Source organism: Chaetura pelagica, unplaced genomic scaffold (genome assembly GCF_000747805.2).
Source record: "Chaetura pelagica isolate M959 unplaced genomic scaffold, ChaPel_1.0 scaffold360, whole genome shotgun sequence".
Taxonomy (NCBI): domain Eukaryota; kingdom Metazoa; phylum Chordata; class Aves; order Apodiformes; family Apodidae; genus Chaetura; species Chaetura pelagica.
In genome coordinates this window covers 2,877,894-2,890,567 of record NW_009951950.1, presented here as the reverse complement: position 1 = coordinate 2,890,567, position 12,674 = coordinate 2,877,894, and the positions used below count along the sequence as shown (strand labels likewise).

Here is a 12,674-nt window from a genome sequence, read left to right as displayed (position 1 = left end):
CAGCAGGTCAATGGCTGTAACAATGCCAAACACCATTTGCCGCTTGCTGGAGGAACCATCACTGTGATCTACAGAGGAACAAAGAGGGGATTCTGGCTTTAGGAGGCACAAAACCACACCATGCACTTGGTTTTAATGGCACTGCTTGTAAAGGCAGGTGCCAAGCCATCCCAGCTCCACAAGTCAGGGCCTGTTGGTGGAGCTGGTTATCACTAATGTCCCCTGTATATTAAGGCAGAACCCAAATGTCACCTTGACCAACAGTCACATAGGAAGTGGCAAGGATTTTAGTTTCAGAAAGGCTCATCAAGAAAAGGGATTATAGAAACTGAAAACATTATGGAAGGAAGGTCCATCAGGCTTATTTTTCTTGACATGAAAATTCAAAACAGATCCTGTTATAAAGGTTATTTTCCTCATACATCAATTTCCGTGGCTCTATTTTAAGCAGTTGCAAACTGATATTACCCCATTTGAAGCAGGGGCCATTAAAGGAGGACATGTGTCAATACCACCTTCCCAAACTGCTGTGAAAAACAGAGGTTAAAAATCACAACACAACATTTTCTCATTTGTATCCAAAAAGTTATTAACCATCTCATAATTGCTACATTGAGAGCACAGGTTCAAGTAATTTTTCATGGTGAACATAAGTCATTGACCTGGGAACCAAGTGACCTCTGGCCCTTTATCTATTGTTTAAGTTCCCTATTCCTAAAATCTGGCTGTATTGAGATGTTTAGCCTACTTACATACTCAGTTAGTTCAGTCAGCTGGATTGTCCTAGACTTTTTACTTACTCTGCATTTGTTCTATTGCAAGAGGAGATTCTTCCAGGGAGATTCTAGGTTTATAAATAGTCAGCATAGAGTCAATAGCACTTCCTTATGGATATTATCAGGAACAAGGCCACATTTGATGACTAGTCTTCCTTAATAGTTATAATTGAGTTAGCCATCAGATAAGTTTATCTGGTGAGTCTTAATATTGTTTTTAGTCTGGTTTCTCAGTGTTTGCAATTTTTCAAGTTGCCTGCTATAAGGAAGATAAGCCTGGAAAAAGTGCTACTATTCACATGTAACAGTGATATACCCTAGCTTTGAAGATTTATTTAGTCATTTCCACTTTATAAAAAAGGTAGAGTTTTGAGAAGGCTGAAGAGAAGTAGATCTTGGAGTAAAAGTATCAAATGGAGTAAGTTATTTTAAACAGAATAAACAGGGCAAAAATAAATATTAAGCTGTCTTGAGACAGTGATGTCAGTGTTGACATCTAGATCTTACTAAACTTTATAAAGTTGTAATTAAAAAAACTGCAGTGTAGTTAACCTGGGATGCTCACTGTGATGAAACTGCTGGAAGTTGTAAGACAGCAGTAGGAAGAAGCAAAGAACAGTTGTCCTGCAGGACCTTATGAGTTAGCTTATTGTTACTAACAGAGCCCCTGTAGAGTGGGCTAGACTCAGACATTCAGTTCTGAGCAGTACCCTGCTCCAAAAGCAGGTATGTTACAGCAGGTACACGAGGTTATTAATGGATTTAACACTCACTCCACAAGAACTGCAATGCCAGTGTCTTACTAAGTGTTAGTAGCACAGTAACATACAGAGAAGGATTTGCCTTCTTCAGAACTTGTTCACGCACTCACACTTGTGCTTGCTTCTTGTTACCACACAGATTATCACTTACAAGGTACAATACATCATACTTACATTGAATTTGTTCATGAACCACTAGAGCAAAGTGGTCTATTTCCAGAATATGAGAGAGTTTCCCCAAGTTGTCTTTCAGGTTAATCTAAGGAGAGAGTTAGAAAACTTTAATAAAACAGGCCTTTTTATGTTTACTGGTTGATAAACTCCATATATTTCGTGCACTATTAAGACAATACTTTGGTATTTATATACTGCTCCCACCTGAAGTATTGTAAAACACTAACAAATCAAGGTCAACTTAATAGATTTGTTTTGTTTCTAATTTCCAAGAAAATGGAACAAAAAAACAAAGTTTACATGAAGTTATTCTATCCAACTCTGTATGCATAATGAATACACTGAATTTAATGAATATCTGGAAAATGTTAATGATGGAAAAAAAAAATCAGGTATTCCATGTGCCTAACAAAAGAAGCTACCACAAAACTCTGATTATACTTGGTGATTTTACTCTAGCAAGACTTGGAAAAAGTGCATTAATCAGTCTGCAAATCATTGTGGGAGTGAATACTATCTGCAAAAGCAGCAGGGGAGAAAAAAAGCCCAAACAAGCCAAGAACAAAACCAAAGGTGACGATTGCTCAGCTAACACTGTGCTGAAGTGCAAATCAAGGAACTGAGAATCAAGAATTCATTTTTAGCGAAGTTCAACTTTGCTAAGACTAAACTAGAAAGCACCCCATGTTGACTCTGCAGAAAAAAAACACAGACCCTTCAGAAACACTTAGCTAATCACTTGCTGGAACCATTTGAAAGAATCCATAAAGCTGTTCTTCCTACATGCTTTAACATATTCAGCAACAAGTCTATTACCCAGCTGACTATTCCCAAGTAACAGCAGCACCCACCATCTAACATACTTTCATTTACAAGGATTAAAGAAATTTACAGCAAAAAAAAAAAAGTCTTGCACTGCAGATTAAAAAAGTCTTTATCGTGCAGTGAGCTCAGCTTGTCATTGAGTAATAAATGCCACAGCACGAACAGTTGGGCTGCAGTGGAACACAGAGCTCTCGTCTCCATACTGTGAGCTAGAAGAGATCAAAAAGATTGCCAGCAGTCCATGTTTAAGGCTACATGGAGTAAGCAGGCTATTATGGGCTACTAAAGAATCAACCCTTAAGTTTGTGGGCCAGGCAAGAGGTGAGGGGAAATCTGGACCTTCTGCTACATCAGGTCAGCTATCAGTTACCAAGACTAATAAGCAGTTCTGTGCAGGTGTACATACAAAGCCTAACTTTTGAACCCAAGTTCAAAGCTCACTGAAGGGGTGGAGCCCCTTGCCACCTCATTGTATATAATCAATGTATACAATCAATAATCAGGGCTGGGTGGGCTGAAGATGATAATGACATGCAGTCCACAGACAGCACTGAGACAACTATGAAGACATAAACATGTTTTGAGATGCTTAATGGAAATTTAAGAGAACTCCCATGAAGCTGTCACCTGCCACTACTGCTCATTCAAGGCCCCTAAACATTTTTCCCCATTATTTTTCCCATGTCCTGTGGGCCTATGCACGTGGTATTACACTACACATGACTGGGACTGCTTGTTTGGCTGTAAGGGTAAGTGACATGGCACTGCTCATGGCCCTACAACTAAATTCTCTCCTTCCCCAGAAGTAGGTTCTGGTCTGCTGAGGATGCTGGGGACACCAGGCCTTGCAATGTTTATCAAAGTGCAAAGAGATCACCACAAAATACTTGGAATGATCATACCAGAGAAAGCTTCTTGTGCTGCCAGAAGATAGCTTTGCCTTGGTAGTCACAGGCTAGGTAAGCCTCTTATTGATGCATGCTGTGGTACAGATCTTAACTGTAGGATATCCTAAGTAATTTCAGTGACACAGATAATCCATTTTTCCAATTACACAAGTAAACAAGCCAAATAAGGTTGACTAAAGTGGTAAGAGAAACAAAATCTACAATACTTCTGAGGTTATGTGCATTTAATCATGTTTCTTCATTAAATCATCAATTCAAATGGAAAATAACAAGTGAATGATGCTTTTAGTTAGCATGTCAGCAATACCACCACTTGTGTCACTCCCTTCCCATCCTACACCAAGAAAAGAGTCAGAACTAAAGAGAAAAGAAATGGTTAAGCTGCTCTTTATTGAATAAGAATGAGAAAAGTCAAGCTGCCCATGGAAAAAATCCACAACCTCAGAAGCACAGAGAATTGTCTACTACAGCTAAGACCAGTGTAGCTACAGAAATGATTGCACACCACCAGCCCCAGAAACTCTTAAGTTGTCCAAGTGAGGGAGCACATGAACAAGGCAGTTTTTGTTACGCACCACATTTCCACCTGATCCTTGATTATCTGTCTGGGAAGGAAAAAATACATTCATATTTGTCCAAAAAGAACTAGCATCCTTTCTCAACCTCAGGGACTTGGCAGTTTGTAGATTGAACCAAAGCATTACACATACTTCCAGAATACAGCACCTCGTCTACTATGAGAGTGTTGAAACTAAAAGCCTGGTGAAAACTAGGTCAAGCATTCCATGTTAAAAACAAAATTATTTTCCTGCAAGACAACCAAAGCAACAGCAACAATACTTCTGTTTTAGAACAGAAGAGCACTGGTACAGCTGAGAAGTTGTGGTATCTTGACACACCACATTGCATGGACAGGTTAAAGTGGCTAACATATCTTGACATCAGCTTTCAGCAGTCATTCCCCTGTTTCAGCAAAGCATCTGATACAAAAGGCAAGCAGTTGCTTGTTTTTAGCCAATATAGAAATTATTTAGAAGAGCTGTTTTAACATCTCTGTCTCTTCCCCTGGATAGTTACATTGCCCAGATTTGTGCTAGCTTTTTTTTCGGGAGAAGGAAAGAAAAAGCATGCTAGTAGAAAGCCTGTTAAATAATGGAACGGCACAATCCAGAGTTACAACACAAACCTGGGAGCAATCACGTGGCCCAGGACAGAGTTTAGAGCACATCTGTGCTCAGTAACAGCTGCTCTGTATGGTCCCTGCTAAATCTTATTCAACCTGATGCCTATGTGGTGTTAGGATCCTACAGTAGTACTTTAAATCAGAGAAGTTACAGAATATACCTGCTTACCTGTTTAAATTGCTTGTAGATTACTTTTCTAACCTCATCAGAAGGCTGAACTTTTCCAGCAAGTAGTGAAGAAAGCATATTACCCAGGGTAACCATGCCCAGAATCACTCTGGAGGAGGAAAGCAAGAAGATAGGGCTAAACAACACAGAAGTCTCAGGTGTTACTGTAGATACAAGCATTCACTTCCAGCTAGTCTGAAGCAGACAGTTCAAATGTTTCATGGTAGAGAGGAACATTATTGATGGTATACTTGGATTCAGTGCCTCTGTAGGAGACAGAGTCCAGTGCTCAGAAGTTCTGGAGAATCACACAGAAGTCAGCAGGTGCTGTGGATGCCTGGCCCTTCTGAGCATCAAGCTATTTCCATCTCTAGTTTTTTCAACTGGAAAACTTATGCAATCCAAGAGAGCTTTTGAGAAGCACAACTTCATTGTTTTACACCCTCACCTGTGCTTTTGAAAGGTATGATGACCAAAGAATGCTTGCCTCAATTTTGTTTATTCCCCTTCTCCCTACAAGGATCTCTCAAGTTAGCACTGTACCTAGAGAATAACTGAGTAACTCATCATTACTCAGCCTGTCCTGCAGGAGACTTGCAAGGTAATAAGGCATACCAGCTTGCTGAGGATCCCCTGTTTTATAGGGATCAATGCAAAATTGTGCTATAATGCAGTGTTTTGAAGAAACTGGGTGAAAGTTTTGAGGAAGATGGACAGGTTGGTTAAACAATAATTTTTGTTTTCTTAAGTTAAACAGCTATTCTAAAAACAATGAAATTATTCTGCAGAAACACAAGTAAATATATCATAATAAGCATCAGAGACTTGCTATGTGAAGGGCAGGACAGTCCTAACAGGACAACATATTAAGTCCAGAATTGGTATTTTTAAGGTTATATTTCTGCACTGTATTACTGTAACTGAAGAAAGATGAGTGAAAGGATATTATACTTCTAGTAATCATTTAAAAGACATCCCCTGGGACCTGATGAGGGAAGTGATATATATGGATGAAGAGTGATATAGGTGGACATACCCAGATTCATCAACAACTGGTACCTGGTCGAATCCCTTCTCCCGGAGAATTTCAACAGTCTTTGCACAGGTAACAGTTGGAAGCACAGTCAAGGGAGCAGAGAGGCTTAGTTCCTGAACACTGATGTTCCACCACCTGGGTATTAAATAAAAACAAAACCCATGCAAGTTTTATGGAGAAGCAGTTTTTTTTTTTTTTATGTACAGTGGCATTCAATGCTACAGGAATGACAGAAGGCTGCAAGAATCAGGATTCAGCCAGAGTCAGTAAAGCTTCAAGGCTTTCAAGTTTTCCCCCCAATATCAGAAAATCACTGAAGTGTATGAGAAGGCTTTAAGACTAAAACTATTTTCCTCATTTCATCTATTTTCTAGGATTACAGATAGTGGAGAATACTAATCTCCCTAGTGTCATTATTTCTGTATTACACAGAAAATGTTGTGCTCCTACTCAAAGAGCTAGGCATATTTACAGTCATTATAGGTAGTAATTTAGGGAAGACCACCTTCTACCTATGTAGACTTGCAGTGCTTTGCACTTAAGAACTCTGATGTTAGAAATATTCTCCGTTCTTCTGCTGCCATGCAATTCAAAGAAGGAAATTAAAATTCAACAATAAATTCAATAAAAAATAAGAAGTTCAATAAAAAATTCCAAGGAAATTAACTAATTTAAGCAGTTTCAATTAATAGCTGCAATTATACAGCAACACAATAGCATGAAAGATAAATCAAAGAAAGTAGTGTAAATTGAAAGAAGCTTTAAATTAGCAACTGCCATAAAGGCAATTAAACAGACTAATAAAAATCCAAATGGACCCAACACATTTACCAAGGTTTATTGACCAAGTCATCTTCTTCTTTCATGAATCCCTTCTGAATCATCCATTTGTCACTCAAGAACTTGGACCTGGAAAGCATAAGGAAGTTAAAAGTTCATTATCAGGCTGAATATCTGACAGCAAACCTGATAATACACAGAGGCAACTGTTTACAGCTCACTACCACTAAGAACTGAAGTGTAATTGGAAGTCTACTGCCATTTGCCATACAAGCTTACCTGCCAGGGGCACTGAGACGAAATACTGATGGGAAGAAAAAAGAATCCCCTAGAAAACAGTTTCAATGACATCAGTCCCTTCTCATACAACAGAGACACAGCCTGGAATGGAGAAGTGTCAACATGTATTCAGGCATGGTCTGTCTGCAGTTTCTAGTCATCAGTCATCTAGTGTTGTGTTGGATGCAACAGAAGTCAGGAAACACAGCTAAAAACATAATGCTTTGGGGTATGCTTCAGTGCAGTAGGAGAGAAACAACTCAGCACAGCTCAAAGGCCTCAGAGTTCCAGCCACAAACTCACCACAACACTGGCTGCTGCTACACTAGTGCTGTGTTCTGCTGTGGACACAGGCAGAGAGGAGACAGCCTAACTGGGAGCCTTCCCGGAATGGGATAATACCAGTGGTCCCCAAGAAACAGAACAGTGAAAGCAAGTCTCTTCCTGTGAAAGATATTAACCAGTGATTGTTATATACTGAAGTGTGACAAAAAGGACCTCAGCTTTCAGAGGGCTAAACTCCTTTCTGTTCCATGTTAGACCCTTTCTAGATACCTCAGAAGTTGTGTCCCAAACACTTCCCTTGCTGGGGTAACTGGGTGCTGAAAAAAAATAAGTATTCAACTCGCTACTGCTGTAAGGAGGTCTGAGGAACTGCCTAACCCTTTCCCCAGAGAAAAAAAAACAAGCGGGTTCTTACATGTAGTTCCTGATAGAGTCAGGGAGGATAACAACACAGCGCTGACCTTCCTTCAGCTCTTTGGCTGCCTTCACAGCTACAGACATGGCACTGCCTGAGCTGCCACCTGCCAAAATGCAGATCAGAGGCAAAACTGTCAAACCCTAAGTGAAATGAGAAAGAGTGAAAGAGAGGTGAGACAGTACAGGAGTCCAGGGTGAGTAAGACAGCTTCTGAAGTGGAAGGTCTCCCTGACCTGCAAAAGGCTTCAGCCTCCCACATGCTAATCAGAAACCCAAAGCATGTGCCTCTGTTCTTACCACACAGCAGTCCTTCCTCTCGGATCAGCATGCGTGCTATAGCAAATGACTCTTCATCATTGCTCTTGTACCACTGGTCCACTGTCTGGGAAGGGACAGGAAGACAGAAACAAGGGTCTGTTTAAATGAGGAGGCCTAAGGGAGCTACACAGCTGGTGTGAATTCAACCCATGCTCTTTCAGGTACCAGCTGCACTATTGAACCACGTGCTTAGGTTTCCATCCTCCAAACACTAAGTGTTGTTGTGAGTTTTTTTTGCCAGGAAAAGACAATCACATTTGCACAACAGGCTCCTTATTGAAACCTTTCTGTGAGAACAGCCTGTTGTGAGAGCCACAGAGAGCATCGGTTTCCTTACCCTCTTGGAGTGCTTCCCAGGGACACAGGCTCTGCTCAAGACACAGGACATAGTCACACCACTTTTTGGATGGGTTGGGGTGCCTTGTTGGGTTTTGTTTGGGTTTTTTTGATTCCTTGGTAGAGGTATCTGTTAGTTTTGGGATTTATTTTTTTTAAAGAGTACCATGTTCTAAGAAAATGTTATCTGCTCATAGTATTTCCACCTAGCACTGCATGGCCAGTGCAGAAGCCTTCTAAGGACAGCTTTTGCTGACGGGAAGAACAGGAATAGTTCTGTCTGCTAGCCCTTCCCTTTCAGCTCAAATAAATTTTTCCAAGTTTTTCCTCCACCTTTCATCTCACTTCTGCATCCTAACAGATGGCAAAGGGCAGTAAACCAAGCAGCACAACTTACAGATCTATCCAACACTGTGGGAACAAAATCATATCCAATTCCTTCCACTTCATACATTGTCTTGTCAGTCTTGTTCAGCGATTCTGGTGTAGCAAGGATGGAGCCTTCAGGATCAACACCTATAATCTGGAGAAGCAGTTTTCACTTTGGGTACCAGGACACACTCTTTTTGAGAACACAGCTATTTAACTCATGAGCACTGGCCTCATAGCCAAGCTAACAGCACTCTAGTCTCCTATTAATTCTCTCCTGGCAACATTCACCTCCCGTGTGAGCCAAATGCTTTGCTGCTTCTGGTCCCTTGACAACCCATCCTGTCTGCTCAGGCTGTGGACACCAAGTGTGGGGCACCACTTATTCTACATGAGTTTTGCTTGGTTCAACAGAAAAGAGGGTTTCCATGAAACAAGACTGTTCTCATTCACAGGTCAGGCATCATTACAGCCAATACATTTTGTGACAAGTGAAAGCAGGTAAGTTTTTTTGTTTACCACCCCCTGTCTATGTAGAAAAATATTCTCCATTGAAATACAATAAAACCTCAGCAGATCCAGACAAGTTAATGAAGACAGCACAGAAATACAAGGTTACAGAACACACCAGGGAAGGGAGTTTCTCAGACACACCATGAAGGGATCCAAGGGCCAGTTTTCACCTGCTAAGCCAAACCTGAACTCTGGCCACCAGTGAGACCAGAGCCTGAAAACCCTTTCCTTGCTGCTCAGAACTACCTTCTAACTAAGAACATCCAAGAGTTTCCCACAGAGATTCAGGGCAGGCTTGCAAGGAATGGAACATGCCAAGTGGAGCAGTTTGAGGTTCACCCCACTAAAGAGAAATGCTTTAGGCTTGCAACTTACTTTACAACCTGGACATTTCTCCTTCAGCTTTCTGGAGATGCCAGTGATAGTACCTCCTGTGCCGGCCGTAGCTACCAACATGTCTATTTTTCCTGTTTAAGGGTGAGGGATAGAAGGCAGTTGTGAAACCTCCCCCAGAATGATTTTCAAACTTAAAATGAGCAGCCTATTGTATCAGTGAATTTCCTGAATGAGTGCCAAGAGCATGGGATAGGCATTCAATGAGAGAACTGTTAACTACTCTCATTTGCATGTGAAAAACTTTTGGTCATAAGCAGAATGAGCACAGATATAATAGTTCATCCTTATGTCACCACCCGCAGTTTACCTGGTGCATCCACATGACAGCTTTCTTAAATTAAAAAAAACCAAACATTTTCAAAAAGGTCACCAATTCACACCAAATGCTTACCAGTCAAAAGAATAACACCCCACCAAGCAGGGGTAACTGAACAGTGCCTGGCCTAAAAGGAAAAGCAAATACAAACAAAAAACCTAAAGCTAGAACTCATCTAAACTCTCAGCTGGTGAGCAAGAAGCTTGTTAAAGTATATTCATTTTAACTCAAATTTAAAGAAACTTTGCCACAGAAAGACAAATCCTGTGAAGAGCTAGTTACTTTTATGGGAAATGAGGACCCTTTTTCATGGTCCTCACCTTAATTTAATAACAGATTTTCTTATTAAAGGGTCCATTAGAAACTGTACTGATTTATAAGGCAGGTCAGTAGCCTTCCACATGATTTCATTCTACCACCTATAGCAAATGCCTACATGGCAGGCTACAGCATCACAATGGATGCCTCCAACAGCTTTCAAACCAATTCCTCAGCTGGGTGAGTTAGCCAAGCTGAAGTTCTCTGCTGCCACAGCTCAGCAACTTCCAGTACTCCAGCTGCCTGGAGCTAACATGGAAGCCACTGTTAAGAGTAAAAAGGTCTTACTGATGACAACTCCAACACAGAGTAGTTTGTACTCCTGGTGACTCTTAAGTGAAGAAGTTTTCAGTGTATTGGAGTATTTGGTCTGATCATGTAAAAAGACCTATTTCTGCATTAATGATCAGAGAAAAATGACCCTATTCTTCCATACTGGTCTACCTATGCCTTTTTTTCTTTAAAGAAAAAAAAAAAGGGGATAACTTAAGCATCGCTACCTTCTCCACTTGATCACAAGCAGAGAGATCTAAAAAACAAAGCAACCTTCTTTAGTGAAAGAAAAAAAGATACTACAACTATTGAAATAATTCTCTACTGACACACAGAATATGTATGGGACTTGCTGTACCCCGCCTTTCTCATCCACCTCAGGCCCTACCATCCCAGTATGCAACAAGAGAATAGCAGGGCCTCCCTGAAGAGGCAGTCAGCAGTAGAGCAAACATACCTTCGCATTGCTGCAGGATCTCTTCAGCTGTGGTGTCATAGTGTGTCAGGGGGTTGCTGGCATTACGGTACTATGTTGAAAGGCAGAATAGCCATTAAGTAGACCCAGAAGACCAGATTCACATTGTGAGGCATTTCAAGGACATGGCAAACACTGCCCAAGCCCCACGATAGTTACAGATATTATTTCTAGACTGTCTTCTTATCTATTACCAGGACCTAGGCAGAGATCTAATTTAAGAGTTGTTCTAAGGCACCCTCTAATGCCAAGATCAGTCCTGTCTGTGGAACAGTTTATTTAAGGAACATTACCCTTGTACCCGTTCTTCCACACAGATACAATTCAAATGGAAAAGGCCAACCATATGGCTGCAGTTAGTACAAACACAGGGTCGTTGCTGCCCTCTAGTGACTATAAAGACTTGCTACCCGACAGCATGGTGATTGCTCAACTACAGCTCCAGACCTGGGATACAATTTCCTAGATACGCACATAGGACGCTGAGCAGTCAATCAAGGACACCAAGGAACAAGGCTGCAATACCTCCTCCCATGCCCTTCTGACACTCTGTCTCTCACCTGGTCCAGTATGTGTGAATTGGGGATTTCGTTTTTCAGTCTCCATGCTACTCCCACATGAGATTCAGGAGAATCAAATCTGGCAGTCGTTGGGGTTCTCACAATCTCAGCACCCAGAGCTCTCAGAACATCCACCTGTAGCAAATAAAGGTGGTCACAAAACCTCTAAACACTGACCCAGCACGGAGTCTTCACTGGGTTGCAGGGGAAAGAAAACATCTTCCCTTCTACCTGGTCTGCAATAGCACCCTTAGTGGTTTTCCTATACCTCAGCCCCACATCACTGAGCCATGGGTCCAAATCCGTAACGTCATCTGGTCTTAACTAAGCTTTATTTGGGAGCTAGATGTCAAATTCCTGTTTCTATTCTAGGCCTTCAGGCCTGTAGGGACTATTACTACACATAAAAAGCCTCATTCAGGCAAAACACCATCTCCTCTCATGAGGGTCACATATGTTCTGCACTCCAACAGTGCTATTGCCCAGTATTTTATGTTTAAGTGCAAATTATGTATATTTACCTCCTTTTTTGGACACAAGCAGCAAAGTAGACCCTCCAGAGCCCTGTGCACCATCCAACTGCTACAAGGGCAAGAAAGTTTGACACTGAGCTAAGGCAAAGCCTATCTTCAGAGGGGAGGGAGGCCTTTGGTGCAGCAGGGTATATAGCAATAGCCACGTGGTAGCTCTCTCTCCACAGCAAATAAGAGCAAGCAATTGGTATAGGCAGAGTTCTGCCTGTCTAGTGACTTAAGAGACCAAGAGCCTACACCTGTGTTGCTAAAGCCACAGCACTCATCTGCATCAGGAGTTCTGCAAGTGCAAACATGTTTGTTTTTAAATTCTTGAAAAGAAAAGCAGAGCTGACCTTCTCCATGCTCATTTTCTCTGGCATCACAATAATACAGCGGTAACCCTTCACTGCTGCAGCCAAGGCCAGTCCAATTCCTGGAAGCAAGCAAAGACATGTAGAGCATACAGCGAGGAGCAACAAAGAACAAAACCCACAGAGCTAGCTTTGGCATGCCCTGGCTTTCATCAGATTTTCAGAGGCCTGAGTACAGTGTCTTTGGAGTAGTGGCAAAGGGAATACTTCTGACTACCAGGGAGAACTGGATTTACAGATCCTGCTAGTTCTTTGAGGACCACAGTAAATGGAAAGTTTAGCCAAGGGGCCGGGGGGGGGGGGGGGGGGGGGGTTTAAAAG

General features: G+C 41.5%; 1 protein-coding gene across 1 annotated transcript in view; it reads right to left on the bottom strand.

Annotated features, from left to right (window-relative positions):
• LOC104389022 (cystathionine beta-synthase-like) overlaps window positions 1–12,674 on the bottom strand; it is an 18,701-nt gene that overhangs the window by 246 nt on the left and 5,781 nt on the right. Inside the window, exons 5-16 of the mRNA XM_009997968.1 lie at window positions 12,336–12,415; window positions 11,468–11,602; window positions 10,890–10,959; window positions 9,505–9,596; window positions 8,645–8,770; window positions 7,891–7,975; window positions 7,592–7,697; window positions 6,664–6,741; window positions 5,833–5,967; window positions 4,797–4,905; window positions 1,712–1,796; window positions 5–68 (exon numbers count right to left, since the gene is read on the bottom strand). Coding sequence (XP_009996270.1) covers window positions 5–68; window positions 1,712–1,796; window positions 4,797–4,905; window positions 5,833–5,967; window positions 6,664–6,741; window positions 7,592–7,697; window positions 7,891–7,975; window positions 8,645–8,770; window positions 9,505–9,596; window positions 10,890–10,959; window positions 11,468–11,602; window positions 12,336–12,415 — 1,165 coding nt within the window. The remainder of the gene's footprint in view (window positions 1–4; window positions 69–1,711; window positions 1,797–4,796; window positions 4,906–5,832; window positions 5,968–6,663; window positions 6,742–7,591; window positions 7,698–7,890; window positions 7,976–8,644; window positions 8,771–9,504; window positions 9,597–10,889; window positions 10,960–11,467; window positions 11,603–12,335; window positions 12,416–12,674) is intronic.